Source organism: Narcine bancroftii, chromosome 2, assembly GCF_036971445.1.
Source record: "Narcine bancroftii isolate sNarBan1 chromosome 2, sNarBan1.hap1, whole genome shotgun sequence".
Lineage (NCBI taxonomy): Eukaryota > Metazoa > Chordata > Chondrichthyes > Torpediniformes > Narcinidae > Narcine > Narcine bancroftii.
In genome coordinates this window covers 60,865,177-60,892,393 of record NC_091470.1, presented here as the reverse complement: position 1 = coordinate 60,892,393, position 27,217 = coordinate 60,865,177, and the positions used below count along the sequence as shown (strand labels likewise).

Sequence of the window (27,217 nt, the reverse complement as noted above, 5' to 3'; positions counted from 1 at the left end):
GGTTGCAAGAATTTGCCAGTATGATGAATTTTTATCACCGATTCAAACCAGCATGATACGCCCCCTTTTCGCACATATGGCAGAGAAAGGTAAAGACATTACCTGAAACATTGAGGCCTCAGAGGGATTCCAGAAGGCCAAGGACGCACTGGCCAATGCCACCCTTCTGGTACATCCCAGATGTCTCACAGTAGACACCTCGAGCACCTTGGTAGGGGCGTACTGGAGCTCTCCATCGAAGGGCAATGGCACCCCCTGGCCTTCTTTAGCAGGCACTCCAGCCACCTGAATTCAATTACAACACCTGTGACCGGGACCTATTGGTGCTGTACCTGGCAGTCAGGCACCTCATTTACTTTTTGGAAGATAGACAATTCAGGGTCTTCATGGACTATAAACTGTTAACCTTTGCCTTCCATGAAGTGTCGGACTCATGGTTGGCGAGGCAGCAGCAACACCTCTCATACGTGTCTGAGTTCACCATGGACATACATAGTGGTGGCCAACGCACTATCCCAGCCCGTGATCAAGTCCGTCCATGTCCTGTCCCAGGGAATAAACTATACCACCTTAGCCAGGGCACAGCAGGAAAACCCTGAGATCGTGGCATACAGAACAGCAGTTTCCGGGCTCAGGCTGAAGGATGTTGCCGTTGGTCCTGGTAACCAGATGCTCCTCTGTGACATCTCCACCGGCAAACCCTGCCCCATAGTGCTGGCAGCATGGAGGCGGCAGGTTTTTGGCACCCAGCCATCAGAACTTCTGTCAAAATGCTGGCCAGTAGATTCGTCTGGCACGGCCTCCAGAAACAGGTCAGTCAGTGGGCCAAGACCTGATTGCTCTGCCAGACGTCCAAAGTGCAGACACACGTCAAGGCACCCCCCCTCCCCTTCAGTCTTTCAAGCCACCGTGATGTAGGTCCAGCCACATCCATATTGACATTGTAGGGCCTCCTGTTCATGATTGACTGCTCCAAGAGGTGGCTGGAAGTAGTCCCGCTGGCCAACACAACCACCGAGACCTGCACCATGGCACTGATTAACACCTGGGTGTCGAATTCTGAGTTCTGGAGCATATGACCTCTATTAGAGGTACACAGTTCACTTCAGGACTCTGGGTGGCACTGGCCAATTTGCTGGGAATCCAGCTCCACCATACCATGACTTACCACCCTCAGGCCTATGGGTTGGTGGAGCGGTTCCAAAGGCACCTAAAGGCGGCCTTGATGGCTCAGCTCAAGGGGCAAAACTGGGCAGAGGAGCTATCCTGGGGATCCGCATCTCGTTGAAAGAAGACTTCAACACCTCAGCAGCCGAGATGGTGTACAGCGATCCATTGGTGACACCAAGGGAGTTATTGGCCACCGCCAAGGACCCAGAGAACCCGATGGTCTCATTGACTAAGCTGAGGGAAAGACTGGGTACTTTAGCACCTTCACAGCCTTTGCCACACAGCCAGGCCAAGTCGCATGTCCCCAAAGACTTAGAGACCGCGAGTACATTTTAGTTCGGAGGGGGGCACACCGAACACCTCTGCAACATCTATATGAGGGGCCATATAAATTAGTCAGACACAATGGGTTGACGTGTGTGCTGGATATCAGCAGAAAGGAAGAAACTTTCACCATCGACCACCTCAAACCAGCACTTCTGGACATTAACCAACCAGTCTCCAGTCAGCCCCCAGGCACGTAGAGGTAGGCCACAGAAAGCAGCAAACAGTGCTCCGATTGCTGGTTCTGGGGCGGGGGGGGGGGGTCATGTAGCAGCCCACTAACTGGGACACAACCCATTACACAAGATGGTCGACGAATGCAGCGACCGTGCAGACCCTTTGGGGCTAATGACCTTCATTCCAGGAGATAACCTGCACGGTGAGCAACAACAAACAATAACGGGAACGCCAACCAATCCAAGGCCGGCGCTGCTGTGACGGCACTCCTGTCATCAGCGCGGGGAGAGAGTATAAGTAAAGCTGCCAGTACAATAAATCAGTCTTCAACTTTGACTTTGACTTCTTGGCTGTGTGTCATTCTTTCCACACTTTGTGGTAACATGCATGCTACACTATTTGGTTATTTATTCCAGTGTTGAAACATTCTTTCTATCCTTCACTGGATCAACCTTAGCTTTATCATTCATCATTTGCAAAGTCAACTGACCTCAAGGCTTCTATTAGTATAGATGTGCATAATATTACTGAAAAATTAATTTTTAGATTTAAATTTTAAGAACATTTTAATGTCATAACATTTTTAATACATGAAATCATGAAGCTTATACAAGAACATTCTCCAAGCTTATAGTATTCAATTTTAAATGACCTAACAACTTTTACCACATAGATTAAGTAGTACTTTATCTTTTGAGTTTGGATATTTTATATTATTTCAACTTAACTGCATACTCTGGTCCAATTACCTTGCACTGATATTCTGGATTAATCTCAGTGGTATTTTCACAAATTTTGTAGATACTGTAGCTAACAGGAATGAATAACATAAATTACAAGGAAAATATAAAGCAACAAGATTCCATGCTCTCAACCTAACATTCAGGGAAATATAACACAATTTAAATTTATTTTTTTAAAGTTACTTCATTAATAAATTGAGGGTAGGTGGGTGAATGCAATCTCAAATGGGTTTTAGTTTTATTGGAATATGGTACTGTATACTGTACCACAAATTATAAGTGGAACAACAGAGAGGAACTGGATAATTACCTAAAGGATATAATTGGAAGAAAGTGAATGAGAGTAAAATGTGAATATGCATAATTTGTACACCTTCTGCCTCTCATTACTAAGAGTTGACTAGATTCTGGAACTGTCTTACTCTTTGAGCTGAATTATCTACCAGAAATTACTCAAGTGCTTTGATACTTTTGTCAAAGGCAAAATTGCACACAAGAATCTTCAGGATTGTCAAACAATATGGTTTCAGCATGATCTCAATAAACTTGACCTTATTCAGATAATACACCTGAACACTTTTATTTCTTGTATTCAATATTGCATTGTACTTGAGAACTATTAAATTTTTAATCAATAAATGCTTTGCTATTTTCCCCTTAGGGCAGGTGGCTGTATGCATTGTTAGCCTGCATAGAAAAGCCACTACTTCCTGAAGCCCATTCCCTTATTCGACAGCTAGCTAGAAGATGTTCTGAAGTTCGTGCTAAACTAGTAAGTATCAGGTATTTTTTTTAAATAAATGTGAGTAATTTTGTTCAGTAATCTAACTTTATTCTCAGTATAGTAAAACCACTTGCATGAATATATAAACCTTAAAGCATTTAACTTTACTTTCAGTCACATTCTTGAAAACCATCGCTACAACTGCAGGTTCCTCCCCATCCACGGAGATGCCAGAAAAATGAACAATAACATTATAAATAAGTAACCCCCCTTCCCCCCCCCCCACCCTCCCACACCCAAGTTTACAGATAAGGCTTCTGACTGGGGTGACTTACTAAGCAGAGATTTAAAAAAAAGACATTTTAAGAGAGCCACCCCAACAGCGAACGGCATCAATCAGCTCTTCATCCTGAGTGGCACCATTGCTGTTTCACACAACTTTATTCAAACAACTGCTACAAGCAAAGCAAAACCAAGACACTCCACTGGATGAATATTCACTCTCATCTTCAAAGGTTTATGTGTAAACTTCAGAGAACATTTACTTTCACAATTTTCAACTTTTATTTGAATTTGTGTTTTTTCTTATTTATTTCAATGTTTTTATTTATTTTCCTCCTTTTTTCCTGGTTGCTGGATGCTTGAATTCCAGATAACATTTACTTTTACAGTTTTTAAACATGTGTTTTTTTTTACCTATTTTATTCTTATTTAATTTTTTTTATTTTCCTCAATTTTTCCTGGTTGCTTGAGGCTACCAGTTGCTTGAATTCCAGATACCCGGGGTTTTACCATATTTAATATTCCTGAAATGTATTTTAATATACTCATCAAACAAATTTTCTGCTATGCAGCAGTTATAGCATGTCCGAGATTTGGGAACCATATGTGTGTGTGTGTGTGTATTATACATATAAAATCCTTGCTGCCATAATGAAAAGTACATTGGCATTCTGGTCCCCATATGCAATGGCAGGACACCAGAATTATGGAGAGTAGCTGGTTTATAAATTGAATCTACATCGTTTTTAAACCAGCTGTTTAAAATTGAAGTTTCAATGTTGCAGCTGTGCATTAGCAGAAAGGTCTCACCCTTTCTTTGAAGGGATTGTAATGTAATAGTGAATTAGTTGTTTGTTAATTTCTGCAATCTATTGTTTTAACTCGATTGGTATTTACTATTTTGATCTTTTAAAATGAAAAGTCAACAGAAGGTGCTGTGCCACAGCCTGAAGGTGTTTATTTCACTTTAGAAGCTTTTGCACTAACTAGTTGCTTATGATTATTGGTAACAGTAGTCGAGATTCCTCTTGGAGTGCAGCAAGATGGGGTGAATTAATAGAGGTTATGAATGTTGTGAGTGAAGGTTTGTGTGGGTCCCACAGGTTAAGAACCAGACCGAGATCGAGGTACAAAACACAAGTTTATTCTCAGGTGATGCAGATGGAACAACGGAATCTAAAAGCTAAATCAACCTAAACACACAGTACACAAGGGGGTGGATATACACTGCAGATTAAGAGGGAAAACCAATAGATCTTAGGAAATTACACACATACAATAAACAATCAGATCAAGGTAATACCACGTGCCCCACCCCTTTACCTTTATGGACATAGATCTAACTAATTGGCCTCGGGACTCACCCCAACCCAGTATGAAAGGTGATATTTACAGGCCATGAGGAAGAGCAAAGGAAAGCATGGTCCTTTATAAACCTGCAGCAGGTATTGGGAGGCCAATCACTCAGGGGCAGAACTGGACCCCGTTGGCTGCTGTGACCAATGGCTCGAAGCCAAGTGCAGGGGCTCGGCAAGAGTTAGCCCAGGTGATTCACCTGGGCCAATTAGGTGAAGGTCATGGCTAAGACCAGGCAGGCTGTCTGGGAGTCCAGTACCTGATCATTTGAACGGGCCAATCGCGAGGGTCACCTCGATGACTTGGGGCGAGTCCAACCTTGATTGACATGCGATGTGTCCTCCAAATAGGAGCCCAGCAGCGCCATCATGTGGCAGCCAGGATCTCTCCATTACAATGAAGAACAGGAAAAATGGTAGAGGAGAAAGAAGGGAAAGCAAGAAATCATATCTATCCCAGATGATTAGGCTGTAACGTTTTTTGTAGCGACTACTATCCATAAAAAAGCCACTCAGAGGCTGTGGGCTCTTTACTGTGACACATTCGAATAAATTCTTAACGAAGTCCAGATGAGTTTTAAATTGTTTATTAATAAAAACATATATGGTTTCAAAACATGGTAATGATCATTGTAATGTAGTGATGATAATGTCCTCGCTAACGTGACTAATGGTAACAACCAATCTCTTCAGTCATGTAATGTGTAATGTTCCTGATAATAGCGTTAAATGCTTGCTAACGATAACAGTCAATGTCTAACAATCCATGGTAATGGTCAACAGAAAATATCGGAGCCTTACCCTCTGTCTTTCTTGCCATACCAGTTAACACAGGCTAACTAAATGCTCCAGCCACGTGCAACCCCCCCCCCCCTCCCCCACACATGTGCCAACCCCCAGTCCATAGTGCATGCACACTGGAAGATACTAAACACACACAGCTTCCAGACTCCAGGACGCAGCCAAACCAACAACGATAAACAAAGAGCATTTGGTTCTTACAGTTTTTTTGCAATCTATAAAAGGAAATTACAGGGAGTAATATCAATGAAACAACATTACTGAATTACACAGGTTCTAGTTAAAATTTAGATTTGGATGGAGCATAATTAGTGTTGTCAGAAGTCACAGTGATCATAAGCTCTGTGCCAGGCTCTTTCCATTTTGAAGATCTATGCTACACTCCCATTTTCTGGAGTGTTCTCCAAAGATGGAGAATACATTTTCTTCTCTGCTGCCTGAGAACATATAGCAATTCAAATCTCAGCTGTGGCTAGTGCATTTGACATTTCCGTGAGATTCATGCAATTCATTCAACAAAAGGTTTATGTAACATAAGTTGACTCTGATAATGAGCAGTAGGAAATCAGATTTTGTTTTTAATTAAAGCACCAACAGCTCAATCTCATTCAACTGCATGCTTTATACTGAAGTTGTTGATTCCTTACCCCTTATGTGGTTTCAACCCAATCAATCGGTAGTTTAATTTACTACTGCAACATTTTGGATAAGACCAATCTAACCACATGTCCAAATTTCCAAAAGCTATTGAGAATGTGGCTCTTGGATTATTTATCCTTCCATTCCATTCCATCCTTGCCGCTTTCTTAATTGAGGTTGCATTACAGACTCTAAACCAGGGTTTCAAGTACCATATTTGTGGGCATATAAGATCCCCCCCTCCCCATTTCAGTGGGAAATGTTAAGGACATTTTTTTAGTGCATTTGCAGGTAAGTATTTAATGTTATTGAAATATGTAGCACCAGTACAGCAGAAAAAAACTTGGACGAAACATGCAACTGGGACAACAGGAAAACCTTTTTAATAATAGTACTACTGTAATTTACAAGAGAAAACAAAAGCATCTTAGCTATAGCAGAAAACGTTTTATTAAAAACGAACTGCCTCTGTCAGTCCCTGCACTGGTCCCGCCGTCCCACTCTCTCCCAGCGGCCTGCTATTGGTCCCCGCACTGGTCCCACTGCCCTACTCTCTCCTGGGGGGGGCGGTGTGGCAGTAGGATCAGTGTGGAGATCGACAGCGAGCCGCCGGGAGAAAGCGGGGCAGGACCAGTGTGGGGACTGAGAGTGGGTCACCGGGAGAGTCTCCCGATAGCCTGCCACCCGCCCCCACACTGATCCTACCACCCCGTTCCCCCGACAGCCCGCCACCACCCCCAATGATGTGGCGGTGATTCTAGTGAGCCACGCAGCAACGATGATCACGCTCACCATTATCACCTTAATTTCAACTTCACATATCAGACCTGGGGGATATTTTTGAGCCTTTTGGGATGGAAAAAGTGCTATCAAATACGGTAGCCATTTTCCTTTTTGGATTATTCAGCTTCTGCTGATTTAACCATCTGAATTATTCAGGCAATTGGTTAATAAACCACTTTGAAGCCTTGAAGGAAAAACAGCCAGTTCTGGACCAGTACTCTGAAGCTATCAGGTGAATTTTGTCAAGGTGGCTGGGGAATTTAAATTGAAGTAATTAAAACCAGGGTGTAGGTTAACAGGGTGTAATTTGGGCGCCACGGACTCGTAGGGCTGAATTGGCCTGTAACAGTGCTGTATGTCTAATTTTAAAAATTTAAATAAGAAAAACTGCTCATCCCAGAAATAGTACATATAAAACTACCAGATTGTAAAACGCCTAGGTGACCAGTGATTATCAGGAAAGTAAATCTGAGGCGCCTGCAAGCTCACACCAAGACACAAGAGAAACTTGTCCGTGAACTACTCTTTGCAGATGATGCCGCTTTAGTTGCCCATTCAGAGCCAGCTCTTCAGCGCTTGACGTCCTGCTTTGCGGAAACTGCCAAAATGTTTGGCCTGGAAGTCAGCCTGAAGAAAACTGAGGTCCTCCATCAGCCAGCTCCCCACCATGACTACCAGCCCCCCCACATCTCCATCGGGCACACAAAACTCAAAACGGTCAACCAGTTTACCTATCTCGGCTGCACCATTTCATCAGATGCAAGGATCGACAATGAGATAGACAACAGACTCGCCAAGGCAAATAGCGCCTTTGGAAGACTACACAAAAGAGTCTGGAAAAACAACCAACTGAAAAACCTCACAAAGATAAGCGTATACAGAGCCGTTGTCATACCCACACTCCTGTTCGGCTCCGAATCATGGGTCCTCTACCGGCACCACCTACGGCTCCTAGAACGCTTCCACCAGCGTTGTCTCCGCTCCATCCTCAACATCCATTGGAGCGCTTACACCCCTAACGTCGAAGTACTCGAGATGGCAGAGGTCGACAGCATCGAATCCACGCTGCTGAAGATCCAGCTGCGCTGGATGGGTCACGTCTCCAGAGTGGAGGACCATCGCCTTCCCAAGATCGTGTTATATGGCGAGCTCTCCACTGGCCACCGTGACAGAGGTGCACCAAAGAAAAGGTACAAGGACTGCCTAAAGAAATCTCTTGGTGCCTGCCACATTGACCACTGCCAGTGGGCTGATAACGCCTCAAACCGTGCATCTTGGCGCCTCACAGTTTGGCGGGCAGCAACCTCCTTTGAAGAAGACCGCAGAGCCCACCTCACTGACAAAAGGTAAAGGAGGAAAAACCCAACACCCAACCCCAACCAACCAATTTTCCCTTGCAACCGCTGCAATCGTGTCTGCCTGTCCCGCAACGGACTTGTCAGCCACAAACGAGCCTGCAGCTGACGTGGACTTTTTACCCCCTCCATAAATCTTCGTCCACGAAGCCAAGCCAAAGAAATCTTCCACACATACTCCATCTAGCCTCAGTGGAATTCCTACCCCATCTATGTGGTTGAGTCTTAACCTCTTGGTCAAGGCAATTGGGGATGGACAATGAAGCCTGCATTGCCCACAACATTCATATCACACAAACCGATAAATACCTCTCATAGAAGATAGCTGCATTTGGGAGCAAAGAATGAATACATCACAATTTTTTTTCAAAAGGTGTACCAATTAAACTTTTCTGAAAATAAATGATGAGTCATATTCCCATCATTTCATAATGCTACAGTGCATCAAGTGCCATGAGCACTCAAATCATGAGGAAATTAGCACAGGAGTAAGCCATTCAGTTCTTTGTGTCGTGAATTCCCCAACCCTCCCACAGCCTCATAGACTTCAGTCAAAACCACCAATAACTGGAGCTCCAGATCCAAATTTCCAATCAGGAAGCCTTCAGCACCCGAGACCCTTAGGGTCCTCCTCCTGCCCTTGGCATCTCTCGCATCCCAGTTCCGATAGCTGGTACCCCTTCAACCAGTCTCAAGTCAGTCTCCAGTAGTCCATAGCGTTGGATGAGTCCTTTGACCATGTCATCAACAGCCCACTGCTCTATCCTTCAGCTGTATAACTCCTCACTGGTCTGCCACCGTGGTCACTGTCCCATAGGGTCATCTTCTCTGATCGTAGTTGATCTGTATTTTGACTTCATTTATCAGTTTTATCTCTTAACCTCAGCGTTACATATTCATTTTTTGAGGAACAATCAAGGAATGATTTTGCAAAAGTTCACTGGAGTAAAGAAACATGTCTGTGTTATGAAAATAGAAATGTTGGTAAAATTCTGGAATCTATATGTTCATTGCTGATATAGAGATGATAATCTGCTTCAGTCATTAGTTTGTAGTGTTAACAGATGTGCATGGTTTATCAGAACTTTAATTTTTGTTTTTTTTATATATTCAGTGGCTTTCATTATTGTCTTTCCTTCACATTGAGAAAATAGTAGCATATTATCTATCAAGTCTGGCAAAAAATTAGAACATTATGGAATAAGTGTGATGTTTTGTAAAAGAATAGAAGAGGTTGGACTGGAGCTGTACAATTTCACTATTGCAGTGGATAGAGTGAAAGGAATAGTTGAATACATCTTCACCTTTCTTCTACCTGTCTTGATCATTATCTGCATTGCCAATTAGCGCAAGTCCTCCCAGCGTAAGGAGCACTTGCTGTAGCTAACAGACAGTATACATGTTTTATTCCTGCTTGATATTGACTTTTTCATGGAAGAGATAGATATCTGATCCACAGACTTGTTTAATTTTGTATATTGTAAATATCCCAATTTATTACTTCACCCACTTCTGAAAAGTAGCCAAACTGAAGTTATTTTGTCCATTTTTTTTCTTTTCTTCCAGGAAAATCCAGAAGATGGAGAATTATCAGCATTGAATTTACTCATTTGTTTAGTTGCCAGGTATTCAACAAATTTTCTTGTTCTCTACATGCTTATAGGTATACAGTTTGTAGAGTTCTTTATTAACTGAAAAGATTTCCCCATTCAAATAAATAATTTTTAAAACCCAACTGCAGCTGCTATTATAAAATGAATAGAAAATGCTGGAAATGCTCAGCAGGTCAAATTCTTTAGAGAGAGAGAGAAAAGTTGTCATTTCAGGTCAATTACCTTTCTGGTATGTTTGAGTACTCTTGAAAATAGGTTATTTTTGTATTGTGGGCTCAACAGACATCAATCAGATAACAACTAGGATTTTTTGGGGTGTTTTGGGCTATGAAGAGATCTTGAAATATACGATTCCTTTTTTTTCTAATAATTACATTATTTCTCTCTTTCAGATACTTTGAACAGTGTGACCTTGCAGATAATGAGGAATGTTAACGGAGTCTGGGATTAAAAATTTAGGCCATAATTTTCAGATATGTTATGGTAACATCAGTGTATTTTTTTGTTTAAATTTATACCTTTTTCTTTTTCGTTGACACAAATTTGTCTGTCATGCAGATAAAAATCCAGAGTAAGATAAAGCAAAGAATAAAATCTAATTATCAACAAACATGGTTAGAGTGGTCTGTTACTGGCTGAAAGATTTGAAGAGATCAGTTCAAAATTCAGCAATTCTCATCAAAGGGCAAAAACACTGGGCTATTTAATTTTGGGAAGAGTGTGCATAATTCTTGACCTTGTTTAATTTAGATGCATTCACCATTTATATGAATGCTGATAAAATGTTCTTTGATTTTAACCAAAAAACTCTTGCATCAGAATTAGAGGAACCACATACAATTGATTATTGAATGTTTAGTATGTATCTGGAAACCAATTAGATCTCTTTCCAACATCTGCCTTAAAGCTTAATTCTTTATTCACGGTATCCTGAGACCATCTGATCAAATTCAGTTTAAAAATGTGATCTTGTATGGGACCTAACAACCCAAAATAGTGTCAGTGCTCAAAACAGGCAGTAATTGCAAGTCATATTACTCCATTTCCTTTCCTGATGTTAAATGTTCATTTTAAGGGAACCTTCAAGAGATTGGAAGCTCCCTAACTTGATGCTTCATTTATAATTTTCTTCTTGCTTATATGCAGTAACAAGAGGAACACATATTACAAATACATCAATGAAGAATTTTGCCAATCACCAACCTATTTGGGTAACACCATCTTTATAATCAGAAGAGTATAGGCCCTTTGATCCACAATGTTGTGCCAACCTAATACCAACTCTAACCGTCTAGAATATCCCTAATGCATAACCTTCTGTTTTTCCTTAATTCCATGTACTTATCTAATAGTCTCTGAAAATATCCTATTATCCCTGTCGTGCTGGCTATGGATTCTATGCACCCACTAGCTTCTGTGTGGAAAAACTTACCTCTTACTTCCAAGCACCTTAAACCAATGCCCCAATATTAGCTATTTCAACTCCGGGATAAAGCCTCTGACCATCCACATGATCAATACCTCTCATCATCTTGTAGACCTCTCATCCTCTGTCTCTCCAGGGAGAAAACACCAAGTTCACCCAACCTATCCTCATAAGGTATGCTCTCCAGTCTCCGCAACATCTTTATAAACCTCTTCGGCACCATCTCTATTGCAACCACATATTTCCTGTAATGAAGAGACCAGAACTGAACATAATATTCCAAGTGTGGTCTAACCAAGGTCTTGTATAGCTGCAACATTATGTCATGGCTTGAACTCTATTCCATGGTTAATGAAGGCCAACACACCATGGGCCTTCTTAACAATACTCAACCTGTGTAGCAGCTTTGAGAGTCCTATGGATGTAGACATCAAGATCTCTCTTTTTGTCCACACTGCTCAGAATCCTTCCCATTAATATTGTATTCTGCTTTCAAATGTGATCTAGAAAAATAAACCACTTCACACTTTTCTGGGTTAAATTCCATCTGCAACTTCTCATCCCTGCTCTCCAATAACTCTTTGTAACCTCTGGCAACTTAGTAACCCATCCTTCAACTTCCCCATCCAGGTAATTTATAAAAAAATCACAAAGAGGAGGGGTCCCACAACAATCCCTGCAGAACACCACTGGTCACATACCTCCATACACAATATGATTCATTCGCAACCACCCTCTGCCATCTCTGGGCAAGCCAATACTGTATCCACTATGCAAGGCCTCCTTGGATTACTGTATATGTTGGCAATAGGACGATTTGTGTTTAGGATGACCCCTGGAATTTCCACCTAAATGTTGGTTTTGAACAATACCTTTTGTATAAGATTCTCCCCACCAAAAAAAAATCTGGCATTTACCGCTGACCAGTGAATGCTGTTAAAAGCAAAATAAATATTTTAATACAAAATTACCCTGTGAAGGTTTTAATTTTATTAGTATATTTTAAAATAAACCACCGTCAGCTCCTGTAACAGGCCGTTTAAAGCCTTTATACAGCCGACAGCAGTCGGACTGGGCAGATGGACCCATTGGGGGAGCGCTGAGACTTCATTGATAGCTAACAGGACACAAGCAAGATTGCGTCGAAGCTAGCGGGAAGATGGCAGTGGTGTTGATACTTTACTGTCAAGGTTCAGATTTTATACTCTATGTACAAGGCAACCCCTGATTTTGAGGTGACATTTTTAAGTTTCAAGGATTGTCCGTACGCCGGCATATACAATAAATGCTTCCTTACATTCTGAAAGAGACTTGCATGGGGAACTTTATCAAATGAAATCCATATACAAATCCATGGCTCTTCCTTCATCAATGTTTTGTTACTTCTTCAGAGAATTCAATCAGACTCATGAGGCACAACCTTCCCCTAAATGTCATGCTAACTATCCCTAATCAGATTATGCCTCTCTACTGCCCACCACTGAAGTAAGACTTACTGGTCTATAATTTCCTGGGTTACCTCTACTCCTTTTCTTGAAAAACATCTGCAATTTTCCAATTCTCTGGTACTTCAATCCTCAGTGACAATGATCATTGCCAGTAGCTCAGTAATATAGTCCCTTGCTTTCTACAGTAGCTTTGGGTAAATCTCATCTGGTTCTGGCGACGCATAATGCTTTTCAAGACTCCAGCGCCTCCTCTTTCTTAATGTCAGCATGCTCAAGCATTTCAGTTTACTTTAAGTCATCCTCATAATTGCCAAGCTCTTTTTCTCTAGTGAATACTGAGACAGAGTATATAAATATGTTTTTGGGAGAAAAATTGGGAAAGGTTTGTTAGAATAGGTTACATACAAACATTTTAAAACAGATCTTATTTAAAATACTGGAGCTCTGGCCCATGCTAGAAGAGAATTTTTTTTCTATATTGAGATATTGCTTAATCAGATTTTTATTCTATATTGAGGTATTGCTTAATCAGATTTTTTCTATATTGAGATATTGATTTTTTTTCTATATTGAGATATTGCTTAATCAGATTTTTTTTCTATATTGAGATTGATTTTTTTTCTATATTGAGATATTGCTTTATCAGATTTTAATATGGTCCATTCTAATATCTGCTGAAGTATGGTATTTTTTTCCATGCGATAACACTAAAACAAAAGGGTATTTTAAATAAATGTTTATTTTAAAGAAACAGGTTTTCAATATCCAAGTATCCAAAATATCAAGTTTCTTTCTCCAAAGCAAACTTCTTGTCCACACATCTAATACAAGGGTAAAGCTCGATATATGTGATGTGAAGCCCCACTTGGGCTGAATAGAATTCTCTAACAGAATGCAAATCCGCTTTCCTGAAAGATTTCTCTTACATCAGATGAGCTGGACCATACCCAAATAACTTGGAAAGACAATATTTTATGAGACTATAGCAAAACACACCAGAAACTATTATGGAACTCTGTGCAGTAGAGGTTGGTACAGTAAATACAGTTGAACACAGTATTGAGGAAAAAATAAATTTAATCCTGGACATTAAATATTTTCCTGGTCAGAGTTGTGATAAATCATGTAAAGTGGGAAATCTGGCGAGCAAGATTAATCAGTTTTATCATTTAGAATGTTTTGAATTTGTTTTGTTAAATGTTAGTTGAATAGCAATGAGTACTTTAATAAAGGGTACAAAGTAGTTATTTGTTAATGGACAGTAATTATATTTTTACAATTCAGTCTGTACAAATGGAGAAACTGAAAGAAAATCTGCACAGGGAGAAGTAAGATTATTTGACCATTGCAAGTATAAGGCAGGATTACGATGTCGACTGTTTCCATGCTTATTGCACAACTGATTTTTTTTCAAGAAAGTTGTGGACCAAGATATGGCAGAGAAGGTTGTATGTCTAAAATACAGGTGTACAAGATGCCACAAATGAATATGTCTACTGTAGATGTCGGACTCTAAATATTGAGAATCAAGAACAAGAGTGCAAATAGAGAAAAAAGTAGTTTGATTATTTGCTCTGGGCTTGTTTCTTAAGAACAGGATTGGAATGTAATGACTCATTATTTAAATGAGACTGATAAAAATGTATAGAATTGATCTAATCCAAAAAGATAAGAACAGTTTAAAGACTGAGGATAGCCAGAATGCTGACAATGGCATTTTGGAGCAAAAAGCAAGATTGTGGGAAGCAGGGGAGTAATATTGTAAATGAGGAACTGAACATCCCTTAAATAAGGTTGCAACATAATGCCTGGTGCTTCACCCTAGCCACTAGAATGAGATGATGAATGAGAAGGATGCAATTATTTTGGGCTGTGATCCAAGTTTTTTTTTAAGTCAGGTGAGTAAACGTGGTTGGGATGTTACAGGACTTCCCAGGTTAGCTCTGGATTATTAGCTACATGTAGGAGAGAACATGAAAATGTAGCTGAAAAGGGCTTCAATGTCTTAAGATATGAGCAGCCATATTGGGACAGTATGCACTGGAAGTGGATTGAAATTATTCAAATAATTTAAACTAAATGGAGTGGAGGAGGGAAATAAAAATTCATGTAATTAAGTTCAGTCAAACAATAAAGCATTGGGTAATATAATTAATACTTTAAATGCTGTAAGTAAAAAGTAAACCATTAAGTTATTTAAATGGCCAAAAACAAAGCAAAATGTCAGGGTAGAACATATGACCTAAATAACTATTCTTAATTTCAAACAGTAAGAACACCTTATAAATTTGGTTGAAGATATGTAATTAAGGTGATAAACTGAGACAAAAATATACGGTTGGGATCATTACAAAAATCAGGATATAATAAGCTGGAACAGGGTCCTGAGTGGATGATCAGCCATGATCAAAATTAATGGTGGTGTAGGCTTGAAGAGCCAAATGGCCGACTCCTACACCTATTTTCTATGTTTCTAATCCAATCAGGCAGCACAGATTTGGCAGCATTGAGATCTCAGAAGGGATTTAGAATTGCAGTGGGAGTTGTGTACGAGTCCCCAAAAATGCATTGATTGGCTGACAGGCAAAAAAAGTGAGATAATGGGGAAGATATTTGATTGGAAGCTCAGTTAATTAAAGAAGTTAGAACAAAGTAATTATTATGGTATTAGGTCACAGATCAGCCATGGTTTTGCTGTGGCAAAACAAATTTAGAGCTAAATAATCCATTTGTGGCCGAAATTTCAATGAAAGACCCCCAATTTTTTTTCCTCCCACTGCCCACTTTCTGGATCCCAATTTTGCATGAAAACATTTTCTCTGGTCAGTTTTGATCTTCAAGTTCAGTCAAACATTATTTTTTTGAATACAAACCTTTTATTTAAAAATTGCAAGAATCTTGGCCTTGGCAGTAAATTTTAGTTTGACAAACTTAATGGAAACCATATCACCCCTAGTACTCTTTTATGCTCATTGAGTGAAACAAAAACCATTCCTCGTTTTCCTTACTAAAAAAAAGTTGTCTTAACTATTAAAATTGTAATAAATGCACAGATGTTAAATTAATGCCCTCACTCACTTGTTTCCAGTATTTTATCCTGAATAGATCATAACTGGAGTTTTTAAAAAGTTTGTTGAACAGTAAAGAACTCCACTTCATCCATAATAATACTTGAAATACAAATTCACTAATTTGAAGTGGACATTTTATATTCTATATTAAAGCTGTGATGTTTAAGTGCCAAAATGTACATATGTAGCGAAAAAGACATAAACATCACAATGCTGCTTACAGAATAAGGTAACACTTTGATAGTTTTAAATAACTTGTTTTTCCAACAACAGCAACTCCTATGAAAATAACTTCTACATCTTTTGTATCATTACTTGGAATTTGCCTGAAAAAGAAAGAATGTTAAGTTAGGTCAATGGCAGATTTTTTTCCCCCCCCAAATGAAGTTACTCATTAGCTTTCCAAAGAAATAAATACAAATCAGCTTGGTTACTGCAGGGGTGGTGGTACAATTCTGTTCCTCAATACTGTACTACAATCTGATAACAAGCAAAGTCTCAACATACATATTTTAACTGGGAGGGGGAGCAAAGGCTGGAAGAAGAAAATTAGTCTTTGATCATTCGTGCCAAATAGAGAGTTCTATTGACCTGAATAGCAGGAAGTAATTGTAGTCTATAGTTGATATTCTTAGCTATTTAGCCTCAAACAAAAAATATCAGCAACAAAGAGCTGTCTACAAACTGGTTGCCAGTGAATCATTGTTTACATGGGAATCACTTGTGGAAAAAAAAACAAATTCTACAGTCAACATTGCAAAAACATTAAAAGCAACACATAACTTACATGCTGGCATTGTAGTAACTTCCACAGTCACAATACTTTTAATTCCCAAGTTTGATAAGGCACCTCGAACCAGCCCACAAGTAAATGCCAAATACTGAAATTTAAAAAGAATTTTGTTAAGCTCTGTTGTGTTAAAAGAGAAGTTAAACCTATAATTAATATGGTAAACTAAAATGTACACCATGGACTTTAAATTCAGATCCAAGTTCTGTAAGAGCACAAATCAAAGATGGTTGCAAAAGCATCAAGTTTTAAATGGGGGGGGGGGGGGGGAAGAAACAGGCTATTGAAACAAATATCTGGGGTGAGGTGGTTTCCATTTGCAAGTGAGCTAACTCTGCCTCGTAACACACTATCCTGATGGTACTGTCCTTCATATAACCAGCATTGTGTTGCCCTGTTTTGAGAGACTTTGCTTTCATATTTCATAACATAGGGCCATTAAGTCTATGCCAAGCTCCTAAAGCACTCCCATTAGTCCGCTATCCCTAATTTTTTCACTGCAAGTTATTCTCTCAGAGCCACAGTCACATACATAAGGAGCCATTTGCAATAACCCACCAGTACATACTTGGGGGGGGGGGGGGGGGAAAGGAATCTCACAGTCACAAAAAGAAAAAGACAATCTCCACACAGCACTGGATCAAATGGGGGTTACAGGACCATTGTTGGATCTGTTCCAACTACTGCATTATTGGACCAACCACCCCAAATTACAGGTGTTTCAATAGGGAACGGTCATTCGTCTCTATTTGCTGCATATAAAATACAAAGTTTTACAATCCATCAGCAGAAGGGTTCAATTCCTTAACACAGTTCCAATTCATTTCAACAGCACCACAGTAAAATAACATGATTACACACATTCTGTTTTCCTCAGTAAATTTTTTAAGTACCATTCACAAGTTTTTCCCTCCATACAGAACTTCTGGTTATTTGCAGTTCACCAAGCGTCAGGACTAGATTTCTTTGTGCATGCAGTTGAGTTGCACAGGTAAGATATTGGCAGCTACTAATTTCCCATTCTACTGCTAAACTCCTTGTTTCTAGTCACAATGACATGCTTCAGAGCAATACCCCGTTTCCTGTAACCTATTCACCATCCTGATTCTTCCACGACCTACCTATACATAAGGGCTAACTTACAATCAGCCAATTAACCTACCAGCAGGAAGAAACTGGAGTACCCAAATGAAACCCATCAATCTACTTGCCAACTGTCCAGCTAGCATAAAAACCACAACTTCATTCTTCTGAAAATAGCCATAAACAGTGGTGGGGAGTCAAGGTCATCAGAATGTTATCTCAGGATCTAACAACACCCAAGTCCACCAATCACAGAGCAGCCCTTTTATTCACCCCTCTCTCCTTTACCTACCTCTGAACTTGGAAATATTTCTTTCACATCATTTTGGGGCATATCAAAGCACTTTACAACCAATGAAGGTCTTGAAATGTGATCATTGGAAAAGCAAAGGAATTGTCTATTTTTCTGATATGTTTATAGATGGATGTTTAATGTATTTTGATAGAATATCTAACAACTATAATATACCCAAGTCACATTTTTTTTAGATATTTTCAAGTTAGGGTTTTTTTTATATAACAAGATATTTCCTAACTTTCCTTTAACATATCAAGCTGATTTGGTTAATACCCTTTTTTCATTTGAATCCTTCCCATAAGGGTTTAATAGGTAATATTTATAATAATTTATTAAAATTGCAATCGATCTGTAATGATTGATGTTTCTGTTTTTACTATTCAATTCTGTATTCTATTCATGTATTGTTTACTTATAATATGTTTAATAAAAAGATTGGAAAAGAAAGAGAAATTGGTTAGAACACAGTAAAGGCAACATTATTTTAATGGTGTAAGGCAAGTTCAGGACTCTGATAACAGTGGGGAACAAATCATCCTTGAATCTGGTGGTACACAATTTCACACTCAATTATCGTAATCATCTTCCCAATGGGAGGGAAAAGAGTATGTGGCAGGGTTGAGGCAAGTCTTAATATGTTGGATGCTTCTCTTAAGCAGCTGAAAATACATATGGAGTTGATGGAGGGGGGCTTGTGTGACAGACTAAGCTGTGTGCACAACTCTGTAGTTCCTTGCAGTCTTGGTTTGAGCCATGGTGTATCTGTTCCATTGTTTAAAAATGGTTCCAAAAGTAACCCAGAAAATTATAGGCCAGTGAGCCCAATGTCAGTAGTAGTTAAATTACTGGAAGGTGTTCTAAGAGATCAGATCTACAAATATTTGGATAGCCAGGAATTGATTAGGGATAGTCAACGTGGCTTTGTACATGGTAGGTCAGGTTTAACCATTCTTGTGGGATTTTGTTTGAGGAGGTTACTAGGAAAGTCTGTGGATATTGTCTACGTGGACTTTAGTGAGGCCTTTGACAAGGTCACACATGGGTGGTTAGTCAGGAAGGTTCAGAGGCTCAGTATTCATGGTGAGGTAGTAAACTGGATTCGACATACCACAAAACAAAATACCATAGGCTACTCAACATGTTGGTGCACATAGGGGACCGATTTCCACCTCTCTTCCAGAAGTCTATGACCGGCATCTTGTTAACATTGAGGGTGAGGTTATTGTCCTTGTACAAAGTGACTTGTCCCTCTATTTCCCTTCTATATTCCGACTCCCCAATGTACGAGAACCACAATTTATTGTGGAGCATCTTTACTGAACGTGGGTAGCTGCAGAAACATGTCCCCCTGCTACATCTGCTACTCAATGACATGCAAGCTATCATCACCATAGACCTCAAATGATGAAAATCCCCCATTGCCTTTAATATCCAAGCATAGTATTTGGTCAAAGAGTATGACCCACTAGCATGTCTCGTGTGCTATCAAAGGGATGGGGATCAAGTGCAGCAAGTGAACTTCCTGAGAAGGCTGAGAAGAGCAAAGCTAACATCCACCATTCTGTCAGCTTTCTGCAGGAACTCCATCAAAAGTATCCTGGCTGGCTGCATTACAGTGTGGTATGTTGCTGTAAAGTATTGGATTGAGGTCAGTCCACAGGACCATAAAAGTGGATGAGGGAATCACTGGGGTCGTCGCCACCCGCCACCCCCCCCCCCACCCCACAAACAATAGGATGATTTACCAGGATCACTGATTAAGGAGGACTCGCAAAATGAGGGGTGACCATTACCACCCTGCATGCCGTATCTTCCAGCTATTCCCATCAGGAAAAAGATACAGAAGTATCAGAGCCAGAAGCACAAGACTAAGGAACACAGGCAGTGAGACTGCTGAATAACTGCTAAAACTCTCAATGACCCTACCATTTATTTTAGTATTTGTTTAGGTGTACTGTGTATATGTATATGTGTGTTATATTTGTACATGTATTTTGCACCGTTCAACACTGTGGACCGGAGAATGTTGTTCTGGTATAATCAATGACAAGTGAACTTGATCCCTACTCATGTCTTCTATTCTAAGTCATAAAATACATACAGAAGGTACCTCAATTTATTGAAGAATTGCACCTGTGCAGAACCCTAAAAATTCAATGACAAGAGAACCAACATAACCCTTCTTTCCCAGACCAATGGGCTAGCATTGAGGCCCTAATTGTATTCAATCAACTTCTTTGAGCAAGTAATTTCATTCAAATATATATACGGAAGTGAAACACGAAAGTCTGCAGACACTGTGATTGTAGTAAAACCACACAGAAATGCTGGAGGAACTCAGCCAGTCTTTTCAGTGTCTATAGGAGACAAAGATATATTGCCGATATTTTGGATCTGAACATTTCTTCAAGTAATAAGCCAGAAACAGGAAATCTTAGAATTCCTAGACCAACAAAAGGTGTTAAATGGATATGATAAGGGAGGGGGTGAGAAGTTATCATGTTTGTGCAAAACGAGAGAGAATAGAGAGATAGGTAGGGAAGGGCCATGGGGGAAGAAGTCAGTGGGGGGTTTAAACAAAAGCCAGAGATGTCAATGTTAACATCTCTCCACTCCATTCAGGATTTCACAAAATAAGAACTTTAAATAAATATAGTAAAACTGATAATTTCCTAATCTGATATTGTTTGAAATCCTGATAGTTCGCCAATGGAGCATGGAGGCCCCATTTCCTATGCTCCTTTTAAACATATTGGATATGCTAGAAAAATTATTTTACAACTACTTAACATCTGAAGCAAAGAAATAAATTAAAAAGCATGCTGGAATACAATTTCAAATAACATCTAATAATCTTGAAAATATGCTAGAATGGTACCAGAAAAGTCATGAGTGAGCCAGATTTAATGGAGTTTTACCTTATTCAAACATGTAATGGACATTAATTTGCACTGACTTAGACAAATTAAAATGGCAAAACTGCATTTACTTTCATAATACAAGGCTGGTGGAATTTGCATGACCATTCTTTACAAGTTGGAATGGCTAATTTTTGGGTTCATGGTACTAGAAATAGTACAGTCTAGTGCAGTTTAGCAAAACATGAATATATTTTAAGTTACTGACATGCAATTTCTGTATTTCCAATATGCCATTTCAGTTCTCTAAGAAAGACTTCAAACAATTCAATAACATTTATAAAAGTAAAAAAAAGTATAGTTGATCATGAAACAGTCACTCTCAATTGAAGCAGAATGCTACTATAAAAACAAAGATAATACTTGACATCAACAAATTTTCTTCCATCATTCGCTAACTCTTTATTTTGTAGATCAGTTAGTGTTATGAAAATTAAATGTCTACATAACCCAGCACACAATCATTTGGTCTTATTTCTTCCACAATGCACTACTGTAAAAAATGTGGACAACAATAAAGTCCCAATATTGTAACATAATACTACATTTAGAATGCAACATACATGAATTTTTTTCAAATTTGGAAGACAGCCGCCACTTTGTCAAGCGCCCTCACAGAAATGAGGTCCAAGTGAGGATGAAGGCCATGAATCAGAGCCAATTTTATTATCAATTTAATCATCTTGGATATCATATGCACCTTCACAATTTAAAAAAAAATGATTTAAATCTTCTTTTTGGCCCATTAAGTACATTGCAGTACTCTTTGCAGATCATCAACATGTGAGTCTATGGTTTATGAATTTAAGATAACCTCAAGATATACCTTAGGTGCATGTTCCAGATATTGCTTCCCTGCAGACATCTGAGTTAAGAGGCGGAACCTGTTGTCTTGAAGTACATAAATGCCCTGTAAAGTTAATAAGTCAACTGTTCAAAATGTTAAATGTTCAAAAGTCAATTGATTTGTATGTTTCAATGTTATTTTCTCCTTATTCCTTCATCCTAAACTTAACATTAAACAATGTTGATTCTCCACCACTTTTATAGGTCTGCATTGTTTTTAGATGAAACATTGAATAGAAGCACTTCTGTCTCTTCAGATAATTTGTACAAATTCATTGCCATTATTCTAAAAGTGGGGAACTGTTTCTTCCTCAAATCTCTGTTGGATTATCAAAAGCAAAATTAATTGGTAAGTTACCGGAGTCAAATTGAGCATGATTCAGTCCAATGCCCAGACTCACCCAGCACAGTCCCCCCCACTTGCTCACGCATATCTTGGCTGGGTGCAGAGAGTCAACTGAACAAACCCACTGTATCCAGAAAGCGCCCTACAACACATAGCAAGTAGACCTCATGTAATCTTTGATATTTAGAGACATTTAGAAAATATAGATATTCCTTCAAAAATTAAAATTAGAATAATTAATTGAAAACATTTTAATAGATCAAGGGCTAAAATACAAACTGTTTAACTTATTTTCCCCATCCTAAACTTCACGTTGGGAATCCACATTCAAATGAATGACCCTATGCCAGGTAGGATCAGAGAAATTAATACCCAATAAACTGGGAAATCAGAGCTAATGGCTTTGCCATTGGACTTCACATGAACAAAGGAACCAAAACACCGTCATCCATTACTCAGCTAATCCTAGGTTTATTGTTGGTCCATACAAGCCCAGGATTTACTTACCTAAAAAGTTACCAAATGCCAAATGTTCAGTTTGGCCACAGCTAGCATAACTTGGCTCACTGTTCATACAGCAGCACTGTGCAAGTTTTTAAGAATTTGTGTTATTTGAAATACAATTCTGGCAGCACGATTAACTCTCTACTTCAAAATAACTCATTAAATCAGAAGCATACTGAGGAATGTTAAAGTGCCATGCAAGTGCAAGACTTTATGTTAAATTTTTAAAGAATTGAGATCAAAGAACAGAAAAATCCCCATTATCCCATATCTTTGGCGATTGCAGATGCCGGATATGAGAATTTTCCAGTTGACTGAGACTCACTCTACAATGCCTAACAAATCCACCTGTATTAAGAATACATCATTTAAAAGACAAAAAAACAGTGCAAAATGTAAAGTAATTTGAAAAAAATTAGTATTTTCTTTAATTATGTAAAGTTCATTTTAATCAAGTAATTCCCATAATTTACAAAACTTAATTTCGAACCACGGTTGCTGGTGCTGGAACAGTGTTGCACTATCCGCTACACTAACCGTGATGCCTTCATAAATAAGCCCCCCACAAGTCAAAGCCTTAGTAATTTATCTAATACTAATAGAAAAAAAGCTCTTACTCGGCAGGGATGGGGAGATGCTTTGGGACAGTCGCCCCAGTGGAGAGCGGTATTGACTGGCTCTTCATCTTGGTGTCCCGGTCAGACCCTTGGCACAACCCAACTCACCTCTGTGCCAGTGTCCTAGTCAAACTCTCCTCACAACCCAGCTCACCTCCACGCCAGTGTCCCGGTCAGACTCTCAGCGCAACCCGACTCACCTCCACAGCAGTGTTCCGGTCAGACCCTCAGCGCAACCCGACTCACCTCCGCGGCAGTGTTCCGGTCAGACCCTCAGCGCAACCCGACTCACCTCCACGGCAGTGTTCCGGTCAGACCCTCAGCGCAACCCGACTCACCTCCACGGCAGTGTTCGGTCAGGCCCTCAGTGTACCTTCCTTTAGATTCAAACCCCATTCACGAGCACTGTAACATCATTGCAAAAGCTGCTGCCCTACCCATGCTACCAACATAATTAACCCCCTTCCCCCAAATTTATAAATAAAGCCTTACCAATATACATAATATAGTAATAAAGATAAAGACTCTTACCAGACAGGGATAGGGAGACACTTTGGGAGAATTGCCCCAGCAGTGAGCGGCACCGGCCAGCTCTTCATCCTGGGTGCTGCCATTTCATTCAAACACAACTTTATTGAAACTTTATTCAACAGCTGCTGTGGGCAGGCCAAGACTGGGGCACTCCGCTGGTTGAATGTTTGCTCCCCAAGGGATTGTATGTTGCTTCAGAGAACATTTACTTTTACAATTTAAACTTTTATTTAAAACATCTATTCTAATTTATCTTTCAAATGGTTTATTTATTTCCTTTGGGATTGTGGGTGGGGGTTGCCAGTTGATTGATTGTCGGATAATGGGGATTTTACTATATAAAGTGTTTATATAGAAACAACCATTAGCAACATTTTGAATAGTAATGTGCTGAACCCACATTCCGGAGCTAAGAGAAATACAAGGTATTTGGCACTCTGGGGTTTTCTGGATAGCAACAGGGTCCAGTTTTCAAGTAAAAAAAGCACAATCTGCAGGAGGAACTCAGTGGGTTGAGCAGCAGCACTGGGAGTAAAAGAACAGTAAACTCTTCATCAAGACTACTACACTAGACCCGCAGCATCTACAGTCTTCTTGTTTGGCCTGAGTCCTGCATTTTATAGCATACACTGCTACAAAAATTAGAATGCTAATAACTGATGACAGCTGTTCAGTGAGAAAAGATACAACCCCATCTGTTCATTCTACCTGACATTAAAAAAAAATTTCTCTAACCTCATCCATCTATCATGTTATTAGTGAGACTTGCCTATTAATAGGATACTTTTCCTTCACCTCTTTCCTAATAAAATCGTATGAAATTATCTTTCATCCTTTGGGACTGCTTCTTGTAAATTATCTATTTTTTTAATGAAATTCCAATGTTTAAGAGGATAGAAAATAAAAGATATAGAAAACTTGGTGGAAAATAAATTGATGGTAACATTTTTGGTAAATTACAAAATAGAAAGGATTAGAACTTTAAGCAAACTATTAGATTTACAAAATTATCTCAATGCAGTAACTTAAAATGTTGGTTGTATATAGATGACATGTGCCCCTATGAATTTTATGACAGTAGCTCAATTTACATTTACAGTCAATTAAAAAAAACATTCAGAAAGGTCTTCCCAATTCCAGTCATCTTGGAGCAGAAACTTGCTGAAATTCTAAAACTCAGACAGTGAAATAGGTTCAGGATAATGCAGTGAACAGTGAATGCAGCATTTGGTTACACTCACCAAAATCCAGTTAGTAGAATTTTACTGCATCACAGAGGCCTTGTAATGATTTTACCTGCATCAACTCTGAAACAGTACACTGCTTAATATGTTCCAATGATCTTTTCCTGTACCTTTTAAGACATTTATTGCCTCAGTCTTCATGCCTTAGTGAATTTTAGTTTAAAAAGACAAAACTTGCCAAACAAAATAATGTAGAATGATCACAATATGTTACTATTTCTCAACTTTCAGTAATAAATATTAGCTAGCAAAATACAGATTTAAACAAACTTAATTGAACAAACTTAAACAATTACTTAATTATTTAATTGCTATGTTCTTTAAACATACCCAAACTATTTACCTGATGGTTAGTACGAAGATTGTCAATCTGTTTTTTAAATACACTTGTCCAGAAATCTTTACAAATGAACTTCATAACATCCAATTCATCCTTGAATCGTGCAGTATCTTTTGTAAATCTGTGATCAAACCAGATAAAATATGAAGGTATTATTGCCTTGTTAAACATTTATCCAGTGGTATTAGACAAGTTTAGTACCATTCAAGTTGCCAAGAATATCATTCTGCCAACATTCCAATGAAAAAAATTGCATTTTTAGGATTTTAATTAAAAATATTTCATGTTTACAAATAAAACATTCAGGTATATGAAGACAAAGCACATTTTCACTATAACAAATACAGTTTATGACAAACAATGGTTTTAATGGCCTGAACAGCATAATCCATTTTCTTCTATTTCAATCAGCCCTATTATCAAAAACGCTTCGATATGACACAACATAACTGTGGCATATGTTCAGGAGTATAAATTCCATTGACATGGTCAATCATTGTTCAGCATGGCAGCGTTCCATTTATGTGTCGAGGGGGGCAACGACTGCAAAACAGCTGGACAGGCCATATGTAAAGGTAAAGGTTCCATTATTGTCACGTAATACTACATTAATAATGTAGCATACATGAAATTATTTAACTTTTGTCTACCGTAAGGCAGCCAGAGAGTCACCACTTTGTCCAGCGCCCCTCACAGAAACCTACAGCACCTGGTGTTCTTAGGCAGATTCTAGGCCTTGCCTGCTTAGCTTCCAAGATCAGAAAATCTACTTCAAGACCATCATAAATCACCACTTTGAATATTTATTTTATTTTATGTGTTAATTAGACTTAAATTGTTGTCAATGTATTTTATGTATCTGACGTGGACTTCTTACCCCCTCCATAAATCTTCGTCCGCGAAGCCAAGCCAAAGAGAAGATCTGAGAAGCAGTTGTCAGCAAAAAAATATATATATAGAATTAACATAAAGATAACTTTTATTTAGCTGTTAGGAATCTCCATTTCATATTTAGAGAATTTTAGTCCAATACGCAAATGATGACCAAAATGGCCCTTAATTCATAGAAAACTCTGTCTGATGCTGACAAGGTAAATCTCAAGTTAAATCATCTGCAGTTAAAACACAGAGATGCTGACTGACCCAGCCAGTCTTGCGGTGTCCATAAGGTAAAGATGTATTACCAACAGGGACGTAGCCATGTGAAGGACTTAGACAGATGTGTTTTGATTGAGCTCTCCATGAAGAGTATCAAAAAGAAATTTTAAAATTGAGAATTTTTTCATTAAAAAATGGACAAGTACTAAGAAACCAAGGCAGCCAAAAACAAAAAAAAAATTGAGGAATTTTCTACTAAACCAGAAACATGGAGCGAAAGCTCAAAAGGGAGCAGCATAAGAATGGCCTCAGGACTGGTGAACCCCAGCAGAGCTGGGGAGTCGGGACAAGAACTAATATTATCCTGTCCCAGCATTTTATATCCCAAATATCGAGCCACTGGCAGAGATTAAGGGTTTCAAATTTGGACAGGAAGAACATAAAATTAGGTTTTTTGCTGATGAAGTACTATTATATGTGACTGACCCAGCTGAATCCTTGACAAAATTACAAACAATATTAGAAAAATATGGAAGAATATCAGGTTATAAAATAAATATGGACAAGAATGAGATAATGCTATTGAAAAATGTTGATTATGAAAGGTATCAAAAAGGTAGTAGATTGAAATGGAAGACAGAGGAATCAAATATTTAGGAATCTTTGGCTTGGCTTCGCGGACGAAGATTTA

The 27,217-nt window shown here is 39.0% G+C and overlaps 2 protein-coding genes across 7 annotated transcripts in view; one reads left to right on the top strand and one right to left on the bottom strand.

The window, feature by feature from the left end:
• The window catches only part of gemin2 (gem (nuclear organelle) associated protein 2), a 37,013-nt gene extending 26,437 nt beyond the window's left edge, over positions 1 to 10,576 (top strand). For 5 of the 6 annotated variants that reach the window (XM_069916857.1, XM_069916856.1, XM_069916855.1 and 2 more), the window contains exons 9-11: positions 3,076 to 3,186; positions 9,920 to 9,978; positions 10,359 to 10,576. In XM_069916857.1, the coding sequence (XP_069772958.1) occupies positions 3,076 to 3,186; positions 9,920 to 9,978; positions 10,359 to 10,401 (213 nt within the window). In that variant the 3' untranslated portion in view covers positions 10,402 to 10,576. Of the gene's footprint in view, positions 1 to 3,075; positions 3,187 to 9,919; positions 9,979 to 10,358 lie in introns of those variants that run through there. The other variant, XR_011351302.1, reaches the window with a different exon arrangement.
• Positions 10,577 to 13,560: 2,984 nt separating this feature from the next.
• The window catches only part of trappc6b (trafficking protein particle complex subunit 6B), a 35,394-nt gene continuing 21,737 nt past the window's right edge, over positions 13,561 to 27,217 (bottom strand). The window contains exons 3-6 of the mRNA XM_069916859.1: positions 25,432 to 25,549; positions 21,827 to 21,910; positions 16,699 to 16,792; positions 13,561 to 16,237 (exon numbers count right to left, since the gene is read on the bottom strand). Coding sequence (XP_069772960.1) covers positions 16,206 to 16,237; positions 16,699 to 16,792; positions 21,827 to 21,910; positions 25,432 to 25,549 — 328 coding nt within the window. The 3' untranslated portion in view covers positions 13,561 to 16,205. The remainder of the gene's footprint in view (positions 16,238 to 16,698; positions 16,793 to 21,826; positions 21,911 to 25,431; positions 25,550 to 27,217) is intronic.